The sequence below is a fragment of the Heloderma suspectum genome, chromosome 6 (genome assembly GCF_057233095.1).
Source record: "Heloderma suspectum isolate Gila_16-S chromosome 6, 16-S_ref, whole genome shotgun sequence".
In the NCBI taxonomy this organism is placed as follows: Eukaryota; Metazoa; Chordata; class Lepidosauria; order Squamata; family Helodermatidae; genus Heloderma; species Heloderma suspectum.
Genome location: NC_139463.1, coordinates 119,350,886 through 119,377,391, shown reverse-complemented (window position 1 = coordinate 119,377,391; position 26,506 = coordinate 119,350,886). Strand labels below are relative to the sequence as shown.

General features: G+C 47.3%; 1 pseudogene and 1 gene segment (V, D, J or C); both read right to left on the bottom strand.

Annotated features, from left to right (window-relative positions):
- Positions 1–2,921: 2,921 nt before the first annotated feature.
- On the bottom strand, positions 2,922–8,955 carry LOC146342875 (Ig heavy chain V region PJ14-like). The segment is given in 3 exon segments: positions 2,922–3,826; positions 7,008–7,085; positions 8,651–8,955. Coding segments are annotated over 3 exon segments (546 nt in total).
- A 14,042-nt stretch (positions 8,956–22,997) lies between these two features.
- Positions 22,998–24,895, bottom strand: LOC146342874 (immunoglobulin heavy variable 2-4 pseudogene; annotated as a pseudogene).
- Positions 24,896–26,506: the final 1,611 nt, after the last annotated feature.

The window sequence follows — 26,506 nt, the reverse complement described above, 5'->3', positions numbered from 1 at the left end:
TAGGGATGTACGAAACTCCCCTTACCTGGCTCCGCCGGGTTCCGCTGTGGGTGGGAGGCGCTCCGTCCCTCCCCCAGGAATCCTGGCTGGCCAGCTCCGCTCCATGGGGATTCCGCAGAGCCGCTGGCCAGCTCCACCAGCAGCCGGACATCCGGCCGCTGGCTAGCAGGGACACAAGTGGCGGCAGCCGTAGCCGCCGCCGTTTGCGTCCCTGTAGTCAGCCGTGATAGGCTACGTAAAGACTTACATAGCCTATTATGTCTGGCTTAAAAAAACACAAAAAAACACACGTACGCAAATGTCAGCGGCTATGGCCGCAGCAATTTGCGTTCCTTATTTTTGGCCATCTTAGTCTATGTAAATATTTACGTAGACTAAGATGGCCAAAATAAGGGGGAACGCAAATAGCGTCCACTACGCTATTTGCGTTCCCCTTATTTTCGCCGTCTTAGTCTATGTAAATATTTACGTAGACTAAGACAGACAAAAATAAGGAACGCAAATGGCAGCGACCGTAGCTGGGTCCATTTGCGTACACATTTTTTTTTTTTAAGTCTTTACGTAGCCTATCACGTCTTGTAAAAAAAAAAAAACCCCGACAAGACTAGGGATATATGAAAATCACTTACCTTTTGGGGATTATGCTGATGGTGGGGGGGGAGGCATTCCATCCCTCCCCCCGGAATCCTCACCTGGGGCGAGGCGCTCCATTCCTCCCCCCTGGAATCCTGGCCGGCCGGCTGTTCTCCGCAGCGGTTCTGCGGAGCCACCAGCCGGCTCCACCAGCAGCCGGACATCCGGCCGCTGGCTAGCAGGGACGCAAATGGCGGCGGCCATGGCTGCCACCATTTGCGTTCCTTATTTTGGCACATCTTAGTCTACATAAACATTTACATAGACTAAGACGGAGAAAATAAGGGGAATGAAAATAGCGTTTTTTGTTTTTGTTTTTTTTAAGTCAGCCGTGATAGGCTATGTAAACATTTACGTAGCCTATCACGGTGTTTTTTTAAAATCTAGCCATGATAGGCTACGTAAATCTTTACATAGCCTATCACTTTTTTTGTTTTGTTTGGGTTTTTAGCCTGAAAATGGAGGCAGTGGCAGCCAGTCGGAAGACTGGCCGCCGCCGCCGAACCGCCGCCGGAGCCTTCACCGGAGCTGCCGCCACCAGGAAGATCAGCCCAAGGTAAGTCCCATACCGGGGGGGGGCGGGGGGCGAGCCATTCCACCACCGATTTCAGGGGGCTGAATGCTCTGGCATTCGGCATCCCCGAGATCTGTGGCAGAACTTTTGTACATCCCTAGACAAGACTGCAAATGGTGGCGGCGGCAGCCGGTTGGAAGACCAGCCGCCGCCGCTGCTGCCACCAACATGGCCGCCGGAGACACCACCCCCCGGAAGATCTGCCCCAGGTAAGTCTCATCCCGGGGGGGATCCGCGGAGTGGTGGGTGTGTGGCATGCCATTCTGCAACAGATTTGGGGGGGGAGAATGCAATGGCATTCGGCCTCACTGAGATCCGTGGCGGAATTCTCTGCCATCCCTAATTTCATGACATGTCGGGCCAGCTTGTGGTTTTCCGCTAATATGTATGTGTGTATGTTGTATGTGTGTGTGTGTGTGTGTGTGTGTGTGTTCAGGGGGTAAACACACACACACACACACAGATGCTGATTTGCACAAAATTTCAGATAGAACTACAGTTTGCACAAAATCGGGCAAATTTTGAAATCTCATGTGGAGGGGCATGAGGAGGAAGAGGAGGGAGGGGGGAGGTGAGCAGACATGGGAAGGAGGGAAGGTGAAAACAGAAGGGGGAGGGAGTGTGCGTTCGCGAATAGGAACTCTCAGCCAGTACCAACACCAGCAGTCTCCAATCAAAGAGAGTGGTGGAGGAAACAGGTAGATATACAGAAGTGAGGAGAAGTGACAGTTCGCTGTTTTGGGATTTTTTTCCTGGAAAAACTCAATTTTCACCTGCACCTAGCACAGAAGGCACTGGGCCAATCTGCCTCGGGTTTGGGGGTGCAATGCCCTCGAGGGGGGCTGGGAGGGACCCAGGTGTCATGTGCGCGTGTGGAAACAGGGAGAAGTTACAGCTCTTTGCTTTGAGGTTTCTGTGGGAAACATCATATATAACTCCATGTAGCATACACACACACACAAAACCCGCTTTCCCAAACTGTTTGAAAATTTGCAGGGGGCCTCCTCTCTGGGGTGTCAAGAGTTCCCCAAATATCATACGTGTATCCTAAAAATTAAAAACGTTATACCCATTTGTGTTCTCCTATGCAAATCAGAGGGAAGACGCCAAAAATCGGTGGTCAGGATATCCAAATCTTGCTTCGCTTTCCTATCCGAGTCGGAATGGACCGGGTCCAAACCAGTAAGAGGCTGGTAGGGGTCGCTTCTGAGGATCTGAAGCCGCATCCAAAGTGGATTGGGGTGGGGGGTCCATGATGCACAGCTCTGTTGCAGATCAGGTTGCAATATTCCCAACAATTCCCTCGTGAATGAAAAAGTGCACTTGAAAGGGCTGACTTAATGCATTTTGCTGCCTAGGGTGAAGGACAAGCTGACTCCACTCCCATTCCACATACGGAAAGTGAAAGGAGTGGCAGCTGAATTTTACCTTTAAGGTGGGGCTGGGTGACCTCCACGTTGCCTGAGGAGAACAGGATAGCTTAGGGGGTCCAGGCAGGTAGCCTGGAATACGGAGCTGTGTTTCCCAATGGAGAAGAATGTCCAGGGCGCTGCCTCTGCTACCCCATCCACCCCACTGAGCACCTCCCACCAAAGCTGGCTGCCTTGCCTGCCTTATGGTGGGGCTGGCCCCATGTGTCACCAGTCAACAGGAGCCCATGTGAACAACACTGAGACACCAATCAAAAAGAAAACAGCAACGCAAGAAGAAGAGGGAAGGCTAACACATAGACAGCTTTTAATTCTGTCACAACTCAGAGGAGGAACAGATGCTTTCCAGGCAGACAGTCCAAAGATCAATCCAACAAAAAAGGGTAGTGGGCCGAAGAAAGAAATCCGCTTCTGGCTGCAGCTATGCAGAACTGTGTCACAACTAGTCTGGACCTAGACGTGTGTGGGAGATGTTAATAACATTGAGGGGAACTGAAGACAGCCTTTTGTTTCCCCCGTACTTGAGCATTGCACTATGAATACATCTCTGACTACTGCTTTAAAAACAACAAGTAGGTGGGGCGTTTGCATCAAGCCTGGAAAGCACCAAGCCTGGATATTGCCTGGGAAGAAGCATTGAGTGCTTGCAAAAATAACCCCGTCTAAAACCTTGGAGGATCCCAGGATGCATTTTTCTGTTTCCAGTTCTACCTTTCACTCCACCAAGAATGTAGCACCATGCACTGTGTGCCTCTGTGCCTGAGGAAAGAAACAAGGACCAATGATCCCATCTCAAGCTGCTGCACACAAACCCATGAATGACTCATGCCTCTTTTTCAGGAAGAGAAGTTTTTGTACTGCCTCTCCTACACTTTCCTCACTGTGTTTCTCACACAGTAATACATGGCCGTGTCTTCCAACGCCAGGGCACTCAGTTGCAGGAACACCTGGCTTGTCGAGGTGTCTCTCGTGATGGTGATCCGATTTCGGAGGGCACTGTTATAGGCATTGCTTCCATCGTACCAGATAATTCCAGCCCACTCCAGTCCCTTTGCTGGAGGCTGACGGACCCAGCTCACTCCATAGCTTGTGAGTGAAAATCCAGACACCTTGCAGGTCAGGCGGAGGGTCTCCCCTGGCCTCTTCACACCCCCACCAGACTCTGTGAGGGTAATTTGGGAGGAAATGTCTGCACAGACAAAAAAAGACCATGAAGGAAGACAAAAGTTTAAAAAAGAAGAAACATGGGAAAAATACAGGGAACCATCATTGAAATGTCGACAGAGGGGAAATGGGAGTTTTTCTTACATGCAGGGAAGGTCAATAGGAAACTGATCACAAGCCTGAGGTCCATGCCTGATCGTTGCCACCAACTGCAAGGGCCTGAAAGTGAGTGGAATTCTACAGAGATTTTGAATTATCCACCCCATCCTGTAACTTCCCTTTAAAGAAGAACGCACCAGAAACATTTGCATAATGCCAGAAATGCTGCGAATATAGGACAGAGTCTCAAATGCACAAGTACGGGAGAGAAAAGCAGTCCCACATGCCCAGTTTGTGCCCATAACATAATCATGCTCAGTTTCCCTGCCCTCTACAGTTGGAAGTCTTTTTTATTATTCATGTTTAAAATTGCGGAGATATATGTGTGTCTCTGTGTTGTGCTGTTTGCTTAAGATCCTATGGAGATGGTTTATATACTGTATATATTGTATTTCGAGGTTTTTAAACTCTGTAAACAACCCAGACAGCTTTGGTTATTGTGCAGTGCAGAAATGTAATAAAGGAATGAAATGAATTCAAAAGAAGTATAATCCATGGAATGTGTGTGTGTGTGTCTGTGTGTGTGTATGTGTATGCACAATGTCAATGGCTTTAGATTTTCAGGTAAACACTTGAAGAGGCCCTAGATATGGCATTGTACTCTTGCATGAAATGATTCCTGAATACAAAAATCTGCACATTTTTTCAACTGGCATCCTGAATTCCCTTTTTACTGGTTGTGGCACAAGGTGTGGAGTTCTGGGCAAGGAGAAAGTTTGAGGGATATCCACAAGGTTCTGTCCTCGTTGCGTCTAAATCAGGGGTGGGCAACCTTTGGCCCCTGAAGGTGGCATGTGCCACTAAGTGGAGGTTCATGGGGTAAAAAGTCAGCACGGGACATGATTGGATCAGGAGGGAGGCTGGTTATGTGCTTCTCCTCTCTCCCAATCTCTCTCTGCCTGATTGGCAATGGGGAGCAGGGTGGGAGGTGCACAATGGGGCAGGTGCAGTTTTCTGCTTGGAGCAGCTGAGAAGCATGTCGATAGGAGAGCTTCTCAGCTGTTCCATGTGCCAATTCAAGACGCAGCAGGGAGAGGATGTGTGTGAAGGGATCACAGTTTGTGCCATCCTGCTGTTTGCCTCCCTGTCCTGCTCAGCTGGATGGCCTGGAAATGGAGTGCTCAGCAGCTGTCCCAGGCCCCAATCTGCAGGGGAGGGGGAGGCAATCAGCTGAGGAGCACGGAGGAGGGCATGTGGGTCACACAGTATGCTATGTATTTCCCTGTGTTTGCCTGTGTGAGGGGGGAGGTGTCTGATTGTGTTGGTGTGTTGATGTCACAGAGAAAGAGGAGGAAAGTGAGTGTATTTCTGAATCAGTTTTTCCTATGCCCCCCAACCCTGCCATTTTCACTTCTTGAGTTTGCCTTTTCCGTGCAATAGGGGCTGCTGTTGGAGCAAAAAAATGTAATCTCAGGGAGGTGTGTGTGTTCCCCCCCCCCATGGATCTTTCCCCTGCTTTGTATTCATGATATTAAAGTCATTGCAGTTCCTTTCCCTCTATTATTCTAAAGGCATGTTTGTGAAGCAGAGAAATCTGACTTAAAGGAAGTCTTTTGATTTCTTGTATGGCCCAGACCTCTATCCCCAAACCTTTGCTTTCCACTCATTATTTTAAAGTTACTTTGGGCACTTCAATTAGCCCATTCTGCAGTGCCCAGCTCCTCTAGCAGACACATGTGGGTTCAGAGATGAGTGCATTTGTATTATTTTCTGGGTCAGGGATACAACCCCAACCTTTGTTTCAGACTCATGATCTTTCAGTTACCTTGCCTCAGTTGGCCTGTTCTCTGTAATGTGTTGTTTTTGTGGAGAAGAACCTTTGACCCCACCTAACATTCGTTGCACTGCCTTCTAACCCGGGTGCCCAGATGTGCACCAGGCACCAGAACATGCTCTCATGCACATGCGGACTCACACACACACACACACACTAATTCATGGGGATGGAGCCATGGACTCCCACAGGAATGAACCATTGCCACAATTTCCTTGAATGGCCTTCTTTTCAACCGTGCAACAGCTTAAGTCAGATTAAGGGTTGACTAAGGTGTCTTCCTCCATTGAACATACAATTCCTAGACATCTGCTATCCATTGTCAATTTGGTTTCCACTTCTGTTTTCTTCCACCACTTGTGGTTTCCGCTGCTTTCAGTTTCTGAGCGTTTTCTATCCCTATACAATGGAACGTGATTGCCACCTTCAGGATTTATCCCCCTATGCTCAGACAACAGAAGGCCTTATCCTTATGATCATTTTTAAATTACCCAAGACTGGCTTCACATCACCATGTCTCTGACTTGCACTGTAGTAGTCGGCTGTGTCTTCTGACTGCACATTACTGTGCATCGGTCTTTATTTCGTTTCATTTATGGCATATTTATACTACTCAATAGCCAAAGCTCTCAAGGCTGTTAACAAAAATTAAAAAACTTGAAGATACAATATCATACATATATATTATAAATAGCATTTTCATAGAAACATATGAACAGACAGCGCACACACACATCTATATATCTCTTTCTGTGTCTCTATATCTAGGCCAAGAGATGAGTGTAAAGCCGCACAACAGCAAAGCAACAACGTGGCTTGTTTAACGGAAGCCATTAAATATCCACCATGCATCACATTCAGCCCCCCCCCCCCATTTCCATAAAGTGTTAGTTCAGGCTGCACATAAAGAAGTTGTTTGACAATCAGAAATATGCACTTCCACTAATGTGATTTATTTATTGAATATAAAAATGGGGGGGGGAAGAAAAACGGATGTCATATGCAATATATCTTGGGGAAAAGGACAACAGACCTAGCAGCAAAATTCCATAACCACAAACCTGTGATTCTAACAAAAAACCTAGAGTGGGGTTTGCAAGACATTCCAGCTCTCCTGCACATCGTCTCTCTGAGGTACAACTGCTTCCATGAAAACAAAAAAAAGACACTGGCATGCTTGACAAAAGGGAAACCCTCTGGATCTACAGACTCAGAATCCTTAGTCCAATGGCCTTAATCCAGACGACAATTGTCAGCATTTTACCAATCGTACCTCTGTGTTCTCCGAAGGAATTCTCATCTCCAGGCATTCCAGACTGCCACTCCTGGTATCCCTTTAACAGCACAGCTCCTGATGAGAGAGGAAGCCCTCACTTTTAGCTCAAAGCATATGTTTCAAGAACTATTCTGTTCTTAATCTGTTTTATGTATGTATCGTTATCTGTATCTGTATCTCTATCCACCATCTTTCTATCAGCAATTTTAAATGATCAGCACTAGGAAAATCCAGGACATGATTGGAATCTCCACCACCCTGCCTCTGACAGTCATCCAGCTCCAAGGTAGCGGTGAGGCTGGAACTCACCATAACATAGGACATCACACCATATCTGTATTGCCTAAATGACATGCTCCACGCATTTTGGAACTTGAGTGAACATGGAAAGCACTAAACACAACATATTAAAGAGAAAATTGATTTTGGGGCAGTGGTGGTGGTGGAGTGTGGGTGGGGGGCTTACATGCATACACACACACACACACACACACACACACACACACACTTTTGGAGCCATAGCAATGAAACATATATAAAACCACAGCACGTTTACAACCCTTTGCATATCTTTCCTGAGGGGCGCAACTGCATATCCTTTAGGGAAGAGTTTCCTAAATTTGGGACACTGCCAAGGAGGCCCTGTTCCTAGTGTCCATCATTCTAACTGATGGTAGGTCAGGACAGCAAGCATGGCCTCTGATATCATTGAAAAGCACGAGCTGATTCCTATGGGTGACCTGATGTGTTGCAGACATTGCCCCTTTAAGGCTCCATTTGCATACATGGGATACTTATGAAAAGTATAAGCTGCCATCTTAGTTGCCAATGGTGCTTGAGGAGGGAGCAGATGCCCACTTGCTGCTCCTGAGCATCCTTTGAACCACCCAGCCGCTCGCCCTGGACCAATCGCCTGGGTCGGATCAGAGCTAAAGTTTGGCAAATGCAGTGATGGGCCGGCGCAGGGAGGTCCGTCCATCCCTAGTGCCCACCAATCTAACAGATGTTAAGGACAGGCCAACAAGCAGACCCTCTGATACTGGTGTCAAAGCATGAGATGGTTCATATGGGCACAAACAGTTCTTCAGATAACCTGTTCACATATTGTTCAGGGCTTTAAAGGCCCAAACCAAGGCTTTGAATTAAACCTAAAAATGCACAAGTGACACAACTGGTACATAATCAGTGTAATATGGTTCAAGTCATGAGATCCATGAAGAAGAAAAGCAGATACATTCTGCACCAGCTGAAATTTTCGGGTTGTCTTCAAAGGCAACCCAAGGTAGAGCAGGTAACAGAAGTCTACTCCGGGTATCTCTAGCTCATGCCTGACTGAGGCCAGCTCCACTTTCCCTAGATGAGTCACAGATGATGGACCAGCCTAAGGTGATAAAAGGCAATGCCAGTCACCGCCACCACCTGTGCTTCCTGTAGTGGGAATGGAGAAGCACATGTCTAGTTCGAGGAGTTAGTGCTGCACAACAAATCATTCTGTCTCACGTCTAGACTTCCAGTTGATGGTTACAGTGGTTAGCAAAGCTTCTCTTCCCATTAGTTCCCAGGGCCAGTTATCTGTTTGAGACTGTTCAGCTTGAGGCTCATAGTTAAGTGTCTGGTGTAGGGATGCACAAATTGTGTACCTTCCGTGCCGCTTGACTTGTGCAGTTTGCAGCCAGTGCTCTGTACCGTTGTTTGCAAGCCCCCGGAATTCTCCTCTTCTTTTTCTGCTCCGAAAATTACGAAGATAAATCCGTAACAACAGCCGTAATTCTGTATATCGTCCATAAGAAACCCTATTTTTCATAGATATTTACATATTTCTCCCCCTGTCCTGGGACATGCAGTAATTACTTTCATCCAAAACATTTCCTCCTCCTCGGGGCTTCCAAAACAAGGCTGCCCCAGGTGTGCCTGAGCGATGCACTCTTGGTTTAAAGCAACGCTGTTTGAGAGAAAGAAAGAAAAAAACCTTTTAAAATGACCATGCTGGTCTGGAGCCCTGCATGAGTATTATTCCCCCTGCTAGGCTTTCTGTTTCCACATCCAGCCTTGTTGGTGACATGGTGAGGCTAAAATGGAGAGGAGAACCAACTCTGTGCATGTCTACTCAGAAGTCAATCTTACTGAGTTCAATGCAACTTACTCCTACACATGTCAGCACCCCACTTGCCCCCAGCCCAGCTTTGTATTTCCACATCCAGCTCATTAGCAAACCTCCTGTTAGTTATCTCACTGGGTGACTTTGGGCTGGACTCTAACCACTAGATCATACTTCTGTTATGAAACTCATGAAGAAAAAGAGACAGTATAATGGAAAGTTCTTTCTGAAGCAGTCACACTTCACTTGTGCAAATGCAGTATGAAGGGAAAGATCAGCACCCTTCTCTTTGTTTGAATAAAAAGCACACTGTGCATATGCTCAGGTAATGGACAAAATGAGGAATAAACATACGAGGGAATATGAAGAACTATATTCTTCCATTATGTGTGTGTGTGTGTGGGGGAATCTCCCTCAATCCAGCTGTTTAATATTTAAATTATTAAATATTTACGTAGGCTAAAAGGGCGAATCAAAAAGGGACGCAAATAGCACCCACTACGCTATTTGCATTCCCCTTGATTTTCACCGTCATAGTCTACGTAAATATTTACGTAGATTAAGAGGGCAAAAATAAGGAACGCAAATGGTGGCGGCCGTAGCTGCAGCGATTTGCGTATGCAGTTTGTTTGGTTTTTTTAACCCACCCAGCCATGATAGGCTATGTAAAGATTTACGTAGCCTATCACGTCGAGGTTTTTTTTTCAAACCTAGTCATGATAGGCTACGTAAATCTTTATGTAGCCTATCACGTCTTTCTTTTTCTTTCTTCTTTTTTTTACTAGAGTGGAAATGGCGGCAGCGGCAGCCGGTCAAATGACCGGCCGCCGCCGCCGAACCCGCCACCGCCCAGAAGATCCGCCCCAGGGGAGTCTCGTCACAGGGGGGATCTGCAGGAGGGTGGGGGTGGCAGGCCGTTCCACCACAGAGTTCGGGGGGCAGAATGCACTGGCATTCAGCCTCACCGTAATCCGTGGCGGAATTCTCTGCCATCCCTAGGCTTACCCTGGGTGAGAGCCAGGGTGTGTGTGGGAGAACTGCTTTGCTACTTTCCAGGTGAGATAGAATGTGCATGAACCAATGGAAGATGGTTACATGGCTAGGAAATAGCACTTTACTTGTTCTCTACTTTATTTGGTTGGGTAACAAGTAGGGATGGATGAAAATCCCTTACCTTATCCCGAAGCTTGCTTCGCGGTGGGGGGGAGGCGCTCTGTCCCTCCCCCCAAAATTCTGGCTGGGGGGGAGGCGCCCCGTCCCTCCCCATGAAACTCTGGCCAGAGGGGAGGCGCCCCATCCCTCCGGCCGCAAAACCTCCACTCCTGCCGGGATGCAAATGGCGGCGGCCATAGCCGCCGCTGTTTGAGTCCCTGCAGTCAGCCGTGATAGGCTACGTAAATGTTTACGTAGCCTATCACAGCTGACTTTTAAAAAAAGAAAAAGTGCGTACGCAAATGGCGGCGCCCATGGGAGCCACCTTTTCGGTATGCGCTTTTTTTTTTTTCAAAGTCAGCCGTGATAGGCTACGTAAACATTTACGTAGCCTATCACTGTGTTTTTTAAAAATCTAGCCGTGATAGGCTATGTAAATCTTTACGTAGCCTATCACGTTTGTTTGTTTGTTTTACTTGGAAATGGTGGCAGCGGCAGCCAGTCGGAAGACCGGCCACCGCCACCACTGCACCACCGCCACACTGCTGCCGCCGCCGCTGCCGCCACCAGGGACATTCGAACAAGGTAAGTCCCGTCCCGGGGGGGGGGGCAGCCTGTTTCTCCACCAATTTCGGGGGGCCGAATGCGCTGGCATTTGGCCTCCCCGAAATTCATGGAGAAATTCTCTGACATCCCTAGTAACAAGCCTGATGTCCTAACTGTGCCCAGCAGCTGGTTACAACCACAATTATAAACTGTGACTGTATTAGTTTGGTTGGGAGTGATTGTTGGATGAGTGGAGTGTATGAGTTGACTGGTTGATTGTATATTTGAATGGTGGGTGGCTGTGGAGAGTGTGTGGGTATTTTATGGTGGTAAGGATGTGCCTAGGAGACTCTAATGTGGGGACCTATGGAGGAGGAACCACTATTCCAGTGACTTGCGGCAGAAGGAGATAACGGTAGGAGGAGGGGGTTGGGACATCAAAGTAGAATGGGCCACAGGTGTTTATTCACTGTTCCCCTTCTACCCCCCTCCTTTAGCTCTCATGTAGCTGGTAGCTCTTCCACTGTGGCCTCCTCTCTTGCGGTGCTGCTATTTAATGCCAGATCAGTCTGCAACAAGACCACACTCATTCACGATCTAATCATGGATGGGAGTGCCAACCTGGCGTGTATCACTGATACTTGGATGAGTGAGCTGGGTGGAGTCAACCTGACTCAGCTCTGCCCACCCGGGTACTCAGTACAGCACCAATATAGGCTGGAGGGCTGGGGGCAGGGGAGTTGCCATGGTTCATAGAACTTCCATCTCTATCACCAGGAGACCACTCCACCTTGGAGCAGGCCTTGAGGGGTTGCACCTGGTGTTGGGCCATAGAGACAGATTGGGGATGCTGCTGGTGTACCGCCCACCCTGCTGCCCAGCATCCTCCCTGACTGAGCTGTCAGAGGCAGTTGCAAATGTGGTGTTGGAGGAACCCAGGATGGTGGTTCTGGGTGACTCCAACTTCCATGCTGAGGCTGTCTCCGGAGTTCCAGCTCAGGACTTCATGGCCTCCATGACAACCATGGGGCTGTCTCAGGATGTCATTGGCCCAACACATGAAGCAGGGCACACCCTTGATTTGGTTTTTGCTCCAAGTTGTGAGATGGGTAGTCTGAAGATTGGGGGGCTCCAAGTAACCCCATTGTCATGGTCAGACCATTTCCTGGTGAGATTTGAACTGACGGCATTACTCTCCTCTTGCAGGGGGTGGGGGCCTATTTGGATGGTCCACCCTAGGAGACTGATGGAATCCAATGGATTTCTGAATGCTCTTGGGGATTTTCCAGTGGAGAGAGCTGGTGATCCAGCCGAGACCCTAGCCTCACAGTGGAACAATGAGATGCAGAGGGCCATCGACATGATCGCACCTGAGTGCCCTCTCCGGCATTGTGGAGCCCATTCTGCTCCCTGGTATACTGGGAAGCTGCGGTCAATGAAACAGGCTGGACGTTGGCTGGAGCGCAAATGGTGAAAGACTCGAAATGTTGATGACCAAGCATGCTCTAGAGTGCATAATCGTGCCTATTGTGTGGCAGTGCGGGCAGCAAAGAAGGTGTATTTGCTGCCTCCATTGCATCCTCAGTGGAGCTCTTCTGGGTGGTCTGGCGGTTGTTAACATCTTCCCCAGTAAATGGGGCCCTGGCCCCGTCGAGGACCTGCTGTGACCTTTTTGCATCACACTTTGAGGACAAAATCGCTTGTCTCCACAGCGACCTTGATGCTGTTGTTAGTGCAGTACCAGTCGAGGTTTCTGATGCCACCATCTTCCCGATTTTGTGGGATCAGTTCCAGTTGTTACGGCCTGATGATGTGGACAAGATGCTTGCAATAATGCAACCAACCACGTACCCTCTTAATCCTTGTCCCTCCTGGCTAATAAAAGCTAGCTGAAGGGGTATGACTGGGTGGGTCCAGGGAGTGATAAATGCTTCCCAACAGGAAGCGGTGGTCCCAGCTATCCTTAAGGAGGCAGTAATGTGGCCAGTCCTGAAGAAGCCCACCCTGGACCCCACGGTATTAGACAACTACCGTCCAGTCGCGAAGACCCCTTTTCTAGGGAAGGTACTTGAGAGGGTTGTGGCTAGGGATGTACGAAAGTCACTTACCTTTTCGCAGCTTTGCTTCGCGGTGTGGGGGGAGGCGCTTTGCTTCTCCCCCCGAAATTCAGGCTGGGAGGGGAGGCGCCCCGCCTCGCCTGGCCGAAATTCAGGCCGGGGGGGGGCTCCCCCCCTCACCCGCCCTAAATTCAGGCTGGAGAGACGCGCCCCGTCTCCCTGGCCGTGAAAGAAAAAGTGTAAAAAAAAAAAACGTGATAGGTACGTAACGATTAACGTAGCCTATCACAGCTAGATTTCCAAAGTCAGCCGTGATAGGCTACGTAAATCGTCACGTAGCCTATCACGGGTGACTTTGAAAAACAAAAAAAAAGCGCGTACGCAAATGGCGGCGGCCCATGGCGCCGCCATTTGCGTTCCTTATTTGGTCCCGGTAGTCTACATAAAGATCCTACATGGATGGCCATGACATAATCTATCCCTAATGAACTCAACACACAGCCAGCTCAGATTAAATTGCTGGCAGAAATACTACCCCCCCCCCGATTACATCTCTCATGCTGACTTTATCTTTGTGTGTGTGTGTGCGTGTGGTGCAGGTGTATTTAGAAATTCCTTACATTTTCTGGGGTGGACTTACCAAACAGATAGGAATCCACAAAGAGTTGTAGTCATTTTTTTTTTCATTTGACCAAAAAATAAAAATAAAAAAATAAGCAGGAGCATCCACAAAATATTCCTCACTGCAAATGGCCCAATAGGAATGACGTTATGTCATGCAGCAGCATTGTTCCCAGGGGAAGCCTTGTTTACAAGAGAGAAACAAAGGAAGGAAGGAAGGAAGGAAGGAAGGAAGGAAGGAAGGAAGGAAGGAAGGAAGGAAGGAAGGCAGGCAGGGAGGCAGGCAGCTGCCCCCACTGAAAATATCATTAGTCACTGTGAATTTCTATTAGCCAAGGAACAAACGGGTTGTGTAAACAAATTCTGAAACTACCTCAGAGGTCCCTTTGAGGTTTCCAATGTGATGTGCTCAGTTGCTCAACTGAAATCTGAACAGATGCTCCTGTCCTGTGAACCACCAGATTCTTCCCCTCTGCGCGGGCCTCTGTGTGGGTTTTTGCACAAGCTCAGCTCCATTTTCTGTCACTGTGTCAAGCACAGTAATACATGGCAGTGTCTTCAGCTCTCAGTTCTCCCATCTGCAGATAGACCTGTTGTTTTGAAGTATCCATGGAGGAGGTGAATCGGCCTTTCACAGAGTTGGCATAATATGCAGTGCTCCCACTCACCATTGAGAGCCACTCCAGCCCCTTTCCAGGAGCCTGGCGGACCCAGCTCATCCAGTAGCTACCCATGTTGAATCCTGAGGTCGTACATGTCATTGAATGGACTCTTCAGGCCTTTTGATACCCCCTCCAGATTCCACCAGAGAAATGTCTGACTGGACACCTAAGAAGTGAGACAACTTACATTAGAATTACTGGGGTGGCTTATAACGGCTTCCTCCTGTTAAGGGACAGTAATTGCAGAGGAATGAAATACCTTTGAAAATGGAGAAGGTGAAAAATAAGTGTATCCAAAGAAGCATTTCTGTTGGATGTTGAAGGGAAACTCTCTGTAGGTTAGCTGATGGTTACCAGGGATGGATCCCTCTGCAAGATCAACTTGAGTACAGGGGAAGTAGATGGAGGAGTTTAAAGAATGGACTGTCCCACTATTTGCATAACCTATTGTATATAAGGGACAATCTTACAAGAGAATCTTCATTCGATTTTTGAAGCACGAAAATTTCTATTACTTATTTTAAATTCATTGGACAGCTTCCCTTGAAAGGTTCCCTTGAACCTCCCTTGAAAGGAGGCCACACCAGAAACATTTGGCATGATTCCACAGGCATGACGATATAGGACAACAGCCTCAAACTGAAGAGAGATCATCTCTGTGTGGCTTCACTTGAGAGCAGCAATCCCACATGTTCTCTGTGCCTCTGCCCATCTCATCATTGTGTTCTGTTTTTCTGCCCTCTTCAGTGGAAGCCAATGCAGTGCAGTGCACTGAATATCCAGTAAATGAAATATACATTTGAAGTTTGAGTACTATTGTGACACTGGCTCTGTCTTGCCATCTAATTACCGTTGAAAGTCGTTATGTATGTTGCAGTATGACTTTGTATTCGAGAATTTATGCATAAAGAAAGATCAGCAGATTTGTTCAACTGCACCATTTCTACATCCATGGTATACATCCCGTCCAGCTTCAGCCATGCAATAGCAAAGCAAAAGGTATCTAATCAATATAGTGTCAGTCATGGGTATGTCTACCCTTGATGAAGTTGGACTACAGCTCCCATCACTCAGACCATTGGCCATTTTGGCTGTGGCTGATGGGACTGGGATTGAAACAATATCAGGAGGGACACACGTTCCATACTGCTACTTGCACTATTTATGGCCGCCATTTTGTGCAAATCACAATTTCCATAGTTATACCCGCAAATTTGGAGGGTATAGCTATTATTGTTGTTGTTTCTTACCTTTCTAAACTGCTCCACAGCTGAAGCTGTCTGGATGGTTAACAAAAGTGAAAACATTAAAGTACAGTATGCAAAGTTTAAAACCATTTGCATAAAAGCATAGGGTCAGTATATACAAACAACATATATCTAAAACAACTTTGAACTAAAAACATTATTTTTTAAAAAAATCCAACAATAAAACAACACAACTGAAAAACATTATACAAAAGATGGCAAAAGGAACAAGAGTCCAAAAAAGGGAAGGCCTGCCGGAATAATGGAGCCTTTTTAGACTGCTTAAAACCTACAAAGAGGTCAGGAGGAGCATTTCAACAGGCAGGTCATTCCACAACTGCGGGGCAGCAAAGGAAAAGGTCCTCTTGGTTGTGGCTGCCAATCTCACATTAGGCAACCGCAGCAGAGACCGCTTGGAGGACCTTAGGTGGCCGACTGGGATATAGTGCGGAGGGCTGGAGGGGCTGAACTTTATTCTTCTGCTTGAATATATGAAGGCTTCTATTAAAAATTTACAAACACAAAGGATCCACGGTGAATATTATTTCTGATAAAGAAAAGAACTCAGCATTCCTGGAATCTCAGCTCAGATATAGAAATGAGACATTTCATGCTTGTTGGGTTTTATATGGTTTTTCCACCTCTTGTTAGAATGGCAATTTAGCAGAGAAAGGCAGAGCAGAATGAATGTATACCAGTCCACATGCACACAGAAGGTTCTCTCAATAAAAAGAGACCACACCTTCCTTTAAGTGAAGGAAAAATGGTTAATTCACACCTCCTTGCATTGCAATACAGAGGCACCGCTTACAGTTTCAAAAGCACAGTTTGTACCTAGAGAAGTCAGGAATCTGTGGGTGGGGTAGAACTCGGTGTCTTTTCATTAGCTCCGCCCCTGGACTTCGGCAGACGCAACCCTCACCTTGCCCGCGTCACTCATAGGGATGGGGGAGAATTTCTCCCCGAAACTTCGGGGGGCTGCATGCCAACGTATTCGGCCCCCCGAAGTAGTTTTGGGGAGACATTCTCCACACCCCACTGCACCCCACACCTCCCCCCGGTATGGGACTTACCTTTCCCGAATGTCCCTCCCAGCGGCGGGTCCCGGCGGTGGTTCAGCAGGTCTTCGACAGGGGCAGAGGCGGCAGCCAGTCTTTCGACCGGATGCCGCCACCGCCATTCCAAAAAGAGTTAAAAAAAAAAAAAGCCCCCGTGATAGGCTACGTGATGATTAACGTAGCCTATCATGGCTAAATTTGCAAAGTCAGCCATGATAGGCTACGTAAATTGTCACGTAGCCTATCACGGGTGACTTAAAAAAAAAAAAAAGCACGTACGGCTAATGGCGGCCCCCATAGTGTAGTTCTACCTGAAATTTTGTGCAAATCAGGATCTGGGCGTGTGTGTGTGTGTGTGTGTGTGTGTGTTCAGGGGGTAAACACACACACACACACGCCGAGATCCTGATTTGCACAAAATTTCAGGTAGAACTACTTACAGAAATCGCAGTTTGCTAGGAGTGCTCGAAAGTCACTTACCTCATCTTGCAGCTTGCTCCGTGGTGGGGGGGAGGTGCTTCGCTGCTCCCCCTGAAGTTCAGGCCGGGGGGGAGGCTTCCCTCCTCGCCTGGCCGAAATTCAGGCCGGGGAGGAGGTGCCTCGCCTCGCCCGGCCGAACTTCAGGCCGGGGAGGAGGCGCCTCGCCTCGCCCGGCCGCGAAATAAAAAGTAAAAAAAAAAAAAAAGCCCCCCGTGATAGGCTACGTGACAATTAACGTAGCCTATCACGGCTAGATTTGCAAAGTCAGCCATGATAGGCTACATTAATCGTCACGTAGCCTATCTTGGGTGACTTTGGGGAAAAAAAAAAGCGCGTACAGTAATGGCGGCCCCCATAGGGAGCCGCCATTCTCCTTCCTTATTTGGTCGCTGTAGTCTACGTAAATCTTTACGTAGACTACAGCGACCAAATAAGGAAATAAGGAACCAAATAAGGAACAAATAAGGAACCAAATAAGCGACCAAATAAAGTCACCCGTGATAGGCTACGTGATGATTTACGTAGCCTATCACGGCTGACTTTGCAAATCTATCCGTGATAGGCTACGTTAATCGTCACGTAGCCTATCATGGGGGCATTTTTTTTTTTTTTACTTTTCTTGGAATGGCGGCGGTGGCGGCAGCTGGTCAAAAGACCGGCTGCCGCCCCCGCCCCTGTCAAAGCCCTGCCGAACCACCACTGGGACCCACCGCCGGGAGTGACATTCGGGAAAGGTAAGTCCCATCCCGGGGGGGGCGGGGGGCGCGGAGGCAGAGAATTTCTTCCCGAAACTACGAAACGAAGTTTCGGCGAGAAATTCTCTGACACCCCTACAGTTTGCACAAAATTGGGCAACTTCTAAAAGCTCATGCGGAGGGGCATGAGGAGGGAGGGGGGAGGTGAGCAGACATGGGAAGGTGGGGGGAGGTGGGAAGGCGAGCACAGCAGGGGGTGGGAGTGTGCTTTGGTGAATAGGAACTCTCAGCCAGAACCAACACCAGCAGTCTCCAATCAAAGAGAGTGGTGGAGGAAGCGGGTAGATATACAGAAGTGAGGAGAAGTGACAGTTCGCTGTTTTGGGATTTTTTTCCTGGAAAAACTCAATTTTCACCTGCACCTAGCACAGAAGGCACTGGGCCAATCTGCCTCGGGTTTGGGGGTGCAATGCCCTCGAGGGGGGCTGGGAGCGGCCAAGGTGTCATGTGCGTGTGTGGAAACAGGGAGAAGTTACAGCTCTTTGCTTTGAGGTTTCTGTGGGAAACATCATATATAACTCCGTGTACCACACACACACACAAAACCCGCTTTCCCAAACTGTTTGAAAATTTGCAGGGGCCCTCCTCCCCAGGGGGGTCAAGAGGTCCCCAAATATCATATATGTATCCTAAAAACTAAAAACGTTATGCCCATTTGTGTTCTCCCATGCAAATCAGTGTGAAGACCCAAAAATGGGTGATCTGGCTATCCAAAACTTGCTTCGCTTTTCTATCCGAGTCGGAATGGACCGGGTCCAAACCAGTAAGAGGCTGGTAGGGGTTTGCTTCTGAGGATCTGAAGCCGCTTCCAAAGTGGATTGGGGTGGGGGGTCCATGATGCACAGCTCTGTTGCAGATCAGGTTGCAATATTCCCAACAATTCTCTCGTGAATGAAAAAGTGCACTTGAAAGGGCTGACTTAATGCATTTTGCTGCCTAAGGTGAAGGACAAGCTGACTCCACTCCCATTCCACATACGGAAAGTGAAAGGAGTGGCAGCTGAATCTTACCTTTAAGGTGGGGATGGGCGACCTCCACGTTGCCTGAGGAGAACAGGATAGCTTAGGGGGTCCAGGCAGGTAGCCTGGAATACGGAGCTGTGTTTCCCAATGGAGGAGAATGTCCAGGGGGCTGCCTCTGCTACCCCGTCCACCCCACTGAGCACCTCCCACCAAATATGGCTGCCTTGCTCTGCCTTATGGTGAGGCTGGCCCCATGTGTCACCAGTCAACAGGAGCCCATGTGAACAACACTGAGACACCAATCAAAAAGAAAACAGCAACGCAAGAAGAAGAGGGATAGGCTAACACATAGACAGCTTTTAATTCTGTCACAACTCAGAGGAGGAACAGATGCTTTCCAGGCAGACAGTCCAAAGATCAATCCATCGAAAAAGGGTAGTGGGCCGAAGAAAGAATTCCGCTTCTGGCTGCAGCTATGCAGAACACTGTCACAACTAGTCTGGACCTCGACATGTGTGGGAGACATTAATTACATTGAGGGGAACTGAAGACAGCCTTTTGTTTCCCCAGACTCTGTGAGGGTAATTTGGGATGAAATGTCTGCAGAGACAGAAAAAGACCATTAAGGATGACAAAATGCATCATTTCCAAAATTATTTCTTAAAAAAATACATGCACATGAATGCATTCATTACAAAAAATGTGTATTGATCTCCATATAGAGTTGTTGTTGTTGTTGTTGTTGTTGTTGTTGTTATTATTATTATTGGAAGCTCATATGGAAATGGGATGGAATGAGCTTGATCTCAAACAAATGTACAGAGGGTGGAGAGAGAGAGGGAATGCCTGACTCGGTGTTTGTGGGTTGATGTTTGCAGGAATTAGCATGCTATGTATTTCCCTGTTTGCCTGTGTGAGAGGGCGGGGATGTGTCTGACTCTGTGGGTCGGTGATGTCAGAGAGAAAGTGGAGGAAAGTGAGTGTGTGTTTGTGAATCATTTTTTTTTCCTATGCCCCCCAACCCTGCCATTTTCACTTCTTGAATTTGCCTTTTCTGTGCAGTAGGGGCTGCTGCTGGAGCAAAAAAAAATTAACCCATGGGAGGTCCCCCCCCCATGGATCTCTCCCCTGCTTTGTATTCATGATGTTAAAGTCATTTCTGTTCCCTCTGTTATTGTAATGGCTTGCTTGTGAAGCAGAGACATCTGGCTTAAAGGAAGTCCTTTGATATCTTTTATGTCCCAGACCTCTATCCCCAAACCTTTCTTTCCGTTCAGTATTTTAAAGATATGTTGGGCACTTCAATTTGCCCATTCTGCAGTGCCCAGCTCCTCTTGCACACAATGTGGGTTCAGATGAATGCATGTGTATTATTTTCTGGGTCAGGGATACAACCCCAACCTTTGTTTCAGACACATGATCTTTAAGTTACCTTGCCTCAGTTGGACCGTTCTCTGTAATGGGTTCTTTTTGTGGAGAAGGACCTTTGACCCCACCTAAAATTTGTTGCACTGCCTTCTAACCCAGATGCCCAGATGTGCACCAGGCACCACAGCACACTCCCATGCACGTGCACACACACACACATGCACACACTAATTAAAGTTAAACTAAATTAGCACACAAACAAATTAAAGTTAAACACACACACACACACTAAATTAAATGCTTCAAGGAAGTCCTTTGATATCTTTTATGTCCCAGACCTCTATCCCCAAACATTTGCTTTCCATTCATTATTTTAAAGGTAAGTTGTGCACTTCAATTTGTCCATTCTGCAGTGCCTGGCTCCTCTAGCAGACAAATGTGGGTTCAGACGAGTGCATTTGTATTGTTTTCTTGGTCAGGTTACAGCCCCAACCTTTGCTTTAGACTCATGATCTTTAAGTTATTGTACCTTGCCTCAGTTGGCCCACTCTGTGTAATGGATTCCTGTCCTGGAGAAGAACCTTTGACCCCACCTAACTTTAGTCACACTGCTTTCAAACCCATGAGCCCAGATGTGCACCAGGCACCACTGCACGCTCCCATGCATGCGCGCGCACACACACATGCACACACAAACACTGATTGATGGGGATGGAGCCATGGACTCCCACATGAATGAATCATTGCCACAATTTCCTTGAATGGCCTTCTTGTTCAACCGTGCAAAAGCTTAAGTCAGATTAAGGGTTAACTTCTTCATACCCTGAGGTGCCTTTCTCCTTTGAACATACAATTCCTAGACATCTGCTATCTGTGGTCACTTCGGTTTCCACTTCTGTTTTCTTCCACCACTTGTGGCTTCTGCTACTTTCAGTTTCTGAGCATTTCCTACTTAATGCCTATACAGTGGAACATGATTGCCACCTTCCGGATTTAACCCCCTATGCTCAGACAACAGAAGGCCTTCTTCTTCTTCTTCTTCTTCTTCTTCTTCTTCTTCTTCTTCTTCTTCTTCTTCTTGACAACTTCTGGATTCCCCCCCCCCATGCTCAGACAACAGAAGGCCTTCTTCTTCTTCTTCTTCTTCTTCTTCTTCTTCTTCTTCTTCTTCTTCTTCTTCTTCTTCTTCACAACTTCTGGATTCCCCCCCCCATGCTCAGACAGCAGAAGGCCTTCTTCTTCTTCTTCTTCTTCTTCTTCTTCTTCTTCTTCTTCTTCTTCTTGACAACTTCTGGATTCCCCCCCCATGCTCAGACAACAGAAGGCCGCCTTCTTCTTCTTCTTCTTCTTCTTCTTCTTCTTCTTCTTCTTCTTCTTCTTCTTCTTCTTCTTGACAACTTCTGGATCCCCCCCCCCATGCTCAGACAACAGAAGGCCTTCTTCTTCTTCTTCTTCTTCTTCTTCTTCTTCTTCTTCTTCTTCTTGACAACTTCTGGATTCCCCCCCCCCATGCTCAGACAACAGAAGGCATTATCGTCATCATCATCATCATCATCACCACCATTATTTTCAATTATATGCAGTTACTTCCAAACTGCATATAATTGAAAATAATACAAATAATAATATTTGCATTATCTGCAGTTACCTCCAAAAAAACACTTCTTTCAGGAGCACATTCACTAACAAAACATATTGCATTTGACAATCAGGAACATGCACGTCCACTAATGTGGTTTCTTTAATTGAATGTAAAAAGAAAAAGAAAAAAGAAAAATAGATGTCATATGCAATATGTTGGGGAAAACAACCACAGATGTAGCAGCAAAATTCTGTAACCACAAATCTGTTATTTTATCAAAAAATCTGGAGCAGCCTTTTGCAAGACATTTTTGCTCACCTGCACATCATCTCTCTGATGTGCAACTGCTTCCAAGAGAACAAACAAAAGACACTGGCATGCTGGACAACAGAGAAACCCTCTGGATCTACAGACTCAGAACCCTTAGTCCAAATGGCCTTAATCCAGAGGACAATTCGTAAGCGTTGTAGCAGTCGCACCTCTGTATTCTCCAAAGGAATTGTCATCTCCAGGCATTATAATCTGCCACTCCTTGTATCCATTTAACAGCACAGCTACTGATGAGGGAGGAAGCCAAAACATTTAGCTCAAAGCATATATTTTTTTTAAAAAAGCAGTCATCTGTTCTTAATCTGTCCTGTCTGTCTGTCTGTCTGTCTGTCTATCTATCTATCTATCTATCTATCTATCTATCTATCTATCTATCTATCTGCAATTTTAAACAATCAGCAATAAGAAAATTCAGTACCTGACTGGAACCTCCACCACTCTGCCCCTCACAGCCATCCAGCTCCAAGGTACTGGTGAGGCTGGAACTAACCATAGCATAGGATATCACACCATATCCGTATTTCCTAAATAACATGTTCCAAGCATTTTGGAACTTGAGTGAACATCGAAAGCACTAAACACAACATTTAAACAGAAAATATTTTGGGTGGTGGTGGTGGTGGTGGAGTGTGGGTGGGTGGGCTTACATGCATACACAGATGCACTCACTTACACTCACACTTTCGGAGACATAGCAATGAAACATATATGAAACAGCAGCATGTTTACAACCCTTTGCACATATTTCCTGAGGGGCAGAACTGCATATCCTTTGTGGAAGAGTTTCCTGAATATGGGACACGGCTGAGGAGGCCCTGTTCCTAGTGCCCATCACTCTAACTGACAGTAATGGCAGGACAAGAAGCACGGCCTCCGATACTATTGAGAAACATGAGCTGGCTCATATGGGTGAATTGATATGTTGCAGACATTGCCCCTTTAAGACCCCATTTGTATAGATGGGATACTTATGGAACGTATGAGCTGCCATTTTAGTGGCAAACGCTGCTTGTGGAGGGAGCAGATGCCCACCTGCCACTCTTGAGCATCCTTTGAACCGCCCAGCCGCTCACCCTGGACCAATTGCCTGGATCGGATAAGAGCTGAATTTCAGTGAAAGCTGTGTGGCGCAGGCGCGGGGAGATCCGTCCATCCCTAGTGTCCACCAATCTAACTGATGGTAAGGACAGGCCAACGAGTACAGCCTCTGATACTGTTGCAAAAGCATAAGCTGGTTCTGGGCCAGGGAGAGAGACTCTGGAATCCTCGGTTGCACGCTGAGATGACTTTGCATGGCACTTTGAAGATAAAGTCACTCAGACTCGTCATGAATTGGACACCACGATTAATGCCATTCCATTGGCAGAGGAATTCAGAACACCGTCTGGTCCAGTTTTATCGGATAAGTATTGAGGCCTGAGGATGCGAACAAGGAGCTTGGCCAAGTTTGATTGACCGCTTGTGTGCTCGACCCTTGCCCTTCATGGCTTATTACATCAACCCAGGAGGGGATGACTGGCTGGATCCAGGAGGTTGCCAATGCCTCCTTGAGAGAGGGAGTGGTGCTGGCCCCTTTAAAAGAGGTGGTAATCAGATCACTCCTGAGAAAGCCTAGCCTGGACTCCGAGGATGTTAACGATTATAACGTCCCCTTCCTGGGCAAGGTGCTGGAGCAAGGGGTTGTGGAACAGCTCCAGGCACTCTTGAATGAAATGAATTATCTAGATCCATTTCAATCAGGCTTCAGGCCTGGTTTTGGAACAGAAACTGCCTTGGTCACCCTGTGGGATGACCTATTCAGGGAGTGAGACATGGGGAGTATGGCCCTGTTGATTCTCGTGGACCTCTCAGTGGCTTTTGATACCATAGACCATGGTATCCTTCTGGATAGGTTTTCTGGGTTGGGAGTTGGAGGCACTGCACTGGAGTGGTTCTGCTCCTACTTGGATGGCCAATTCCAGAAGGTGATTCCAGGGGATTATTGCTCTGTGCCATGGCAATTATGGTATGGGGTTCCACAGGGCTCTATTTTATCCCCTATGCTGTTTAATATCTACAGGAAACCGCTGGGGGAGGTTATCCAGAGGTGTGGGCTGAGGTGCCATCAATATGCGGATGACACCCAGCTCTACCTCTCTTTCTCATCAAACCCAGGTGAGGCAGTGGCTGTCCTGAATCAGTGGCTGGGCATGGTCATGGACTGGATGAGGGCCAATAAACTGAAACTCAATCCAGACAAGACGGAGGTACTGTTAGCAGGTGGCTCGTCTGCCTGGCTAGGTGATATTCAACCTGTTCTGGAGGGGGTGGCACTCCCCCTAAAGGATCAGGTTCCATCCAATACTGTAGCACTTCAAATATTGTGCCTCTGTGCCTGAGGAAAGAAACAAGGACAAACGATCTCATTTCAAGCTGTTGCACACAAACCCATGAATGACTCATGCCTCCTTTTCAGGAAGTGAAGTTTTTGTACTGCCTCTCATATACTTTCCTCACTGTGTATCTCGCACAGTAATACATGGCCGTGTCTTCTGACAACAGGGCACTCAGTTGCAGGAACACCTGGCTTGTTGAGGTGTCTCTCGTGATGGCGATCCGATTTTGGAGGGCACTATTATAGGAATTGCTTCCACCACCCTCGATAACTCCAGCCCACTCCAGTCCCTTTCCTGGAGGCTGACGGACCCAGTGAACTCCACGGCTTGTGATAGAAAATCCAGACACCTTGCAGGTCAGTCGGAGGGTCTCCCCTGGACTCTTCACACCCCCACCACTCTCTGTGAGGGTAATTTGTGATGCAATGTCTGCACAGACAGAGGAAGAAGAACATGAAGGATGACAAAATTAAGAAGAAACATGAGACAATTACACAGAAACGTCATTGAATTGTCCACAGAGGGGTAAATGGGACTTTTTCTTACATACAGGAAAGGCCAATAGGAAAGTGATCAAAAGCCTGAGTTCCATGCCTGATTGCTGGCACCAACTCCAAGGGCCTGAAGCTGAGCTGAATTCTACTGAATTATCTGCCCCTGTCCAGGAACTTTCCTTTAAAGAAGGCCACACTAGAAACATTTGCATAACGCCAGAAATGCTACGAATATAGGACAGAGTCTCCAAGTGAACAAGTACGGGTGGTTTCAAGTGAGAAAAGCAGTCCCACATGTCCAGCTTGTGTGCATAACATAATCATGCTCATTTTCTCTGCCCTCTACAATGGCAAGTCTTTTTTATTGTTATTCTTGTTTAAAATTGCTGAGATACATGTGTGTCTTTGTGTTGTGCTGTTAGTTTAAGATCCTATGGAAATGGTTTTTATACTGTGTATGATGTACTTTGAGGGTTTTTAATCTTTGTAAACCACCCAGAGAGCTTTGGTTATTATGCAGTGTGGAAAAGTAATAAAGGAATGAAATGAATTCAGAAGTAGTATCATCCACTGAACATATGCAATAAAAAACAAAACAAAACAGTATATGTATTTGCTATGGCAATGGCTCTTTTTATTTTCCCATGTAAACACTGGAAGAGGGCAATATGTATTGCATTGTTCCCTGACATGATAGGATTCCTGAATAGAAGAATCAGCGTATTTTTTCAACTGGCATCTGGGATTGCCTTTTTACTGGCTGTGGCGCAAGGGATGGAGTTACAGGTAAGGGAAGAGCATGAGGGATATCCACGATGTTCTGTCCTCTTTGCCTCTAAATCAGAGATGAGCAGCCTTAGGCCCCTGAGGGTGGCATGTGGCACTAGTGGAAGTTCAGGAGGTAAAATGTCAGCATGGGACATGATTGGATCAGGAGGGAGGTTGGATCTGTGTCTCTTCTCTCTCCCACCTCTCTCTCTCTCTCTCTCTCTCTCTCTCACACACACACACACACACACACACACACACAGAGACACAGACCTGTGGATTAAAAGGATTAAAGGTTTGAAAATAAATCCTTTCCTCTGTGTCTTGAGTTGGCTATTGGAATCTACTGGGAGAAGCCACCAAAGTGTTCTTGACAGCTGGCCCCTTTAAAAGAGGTGGTAATCAGACCACTCCTGAGAAAGCCTAGCCTGGACCCCAAGGATTTTAATGATTATAGGCCAGTGGCCAACATCCCCTTCCTGGGCAAGGTGCTGGAGCAAGGGGTTGTGGAACAGCTCCAGGCAATCTTGAATGAAACACATTATCTAGATCCATTTCAATCAGGCTTCAGGCCTGGTTTTGGAATGGAAACTGCCTTGGTCGCTCTGTGGGATGACTTCTGCAGGGAGAGAGACATGGGGAGTGTGACCCTGTTGATTCTCCTGGACTTCTCAGTGGCTTTTGATACCATAGACCATGGTATCCTTCTGGATAGGTTTTCTGGGTTGGGAGTTGGAGGCACTGCACTGGAGTGGTTCTGCTCCTACTTGGATGGCCAATTCCAGAAGGTGATTCCAGGGGATTATTGCTCTGTGCCATGGCAATTATGGCATGGGGTTCCACAGGGCTCTATTTTATCCCCCCACACACACACTATTCAACATCAACATTAAATCGCTGGGGGAGGTTGTCCAGAGGTGTGGCCTGAGGTGCCATCAATA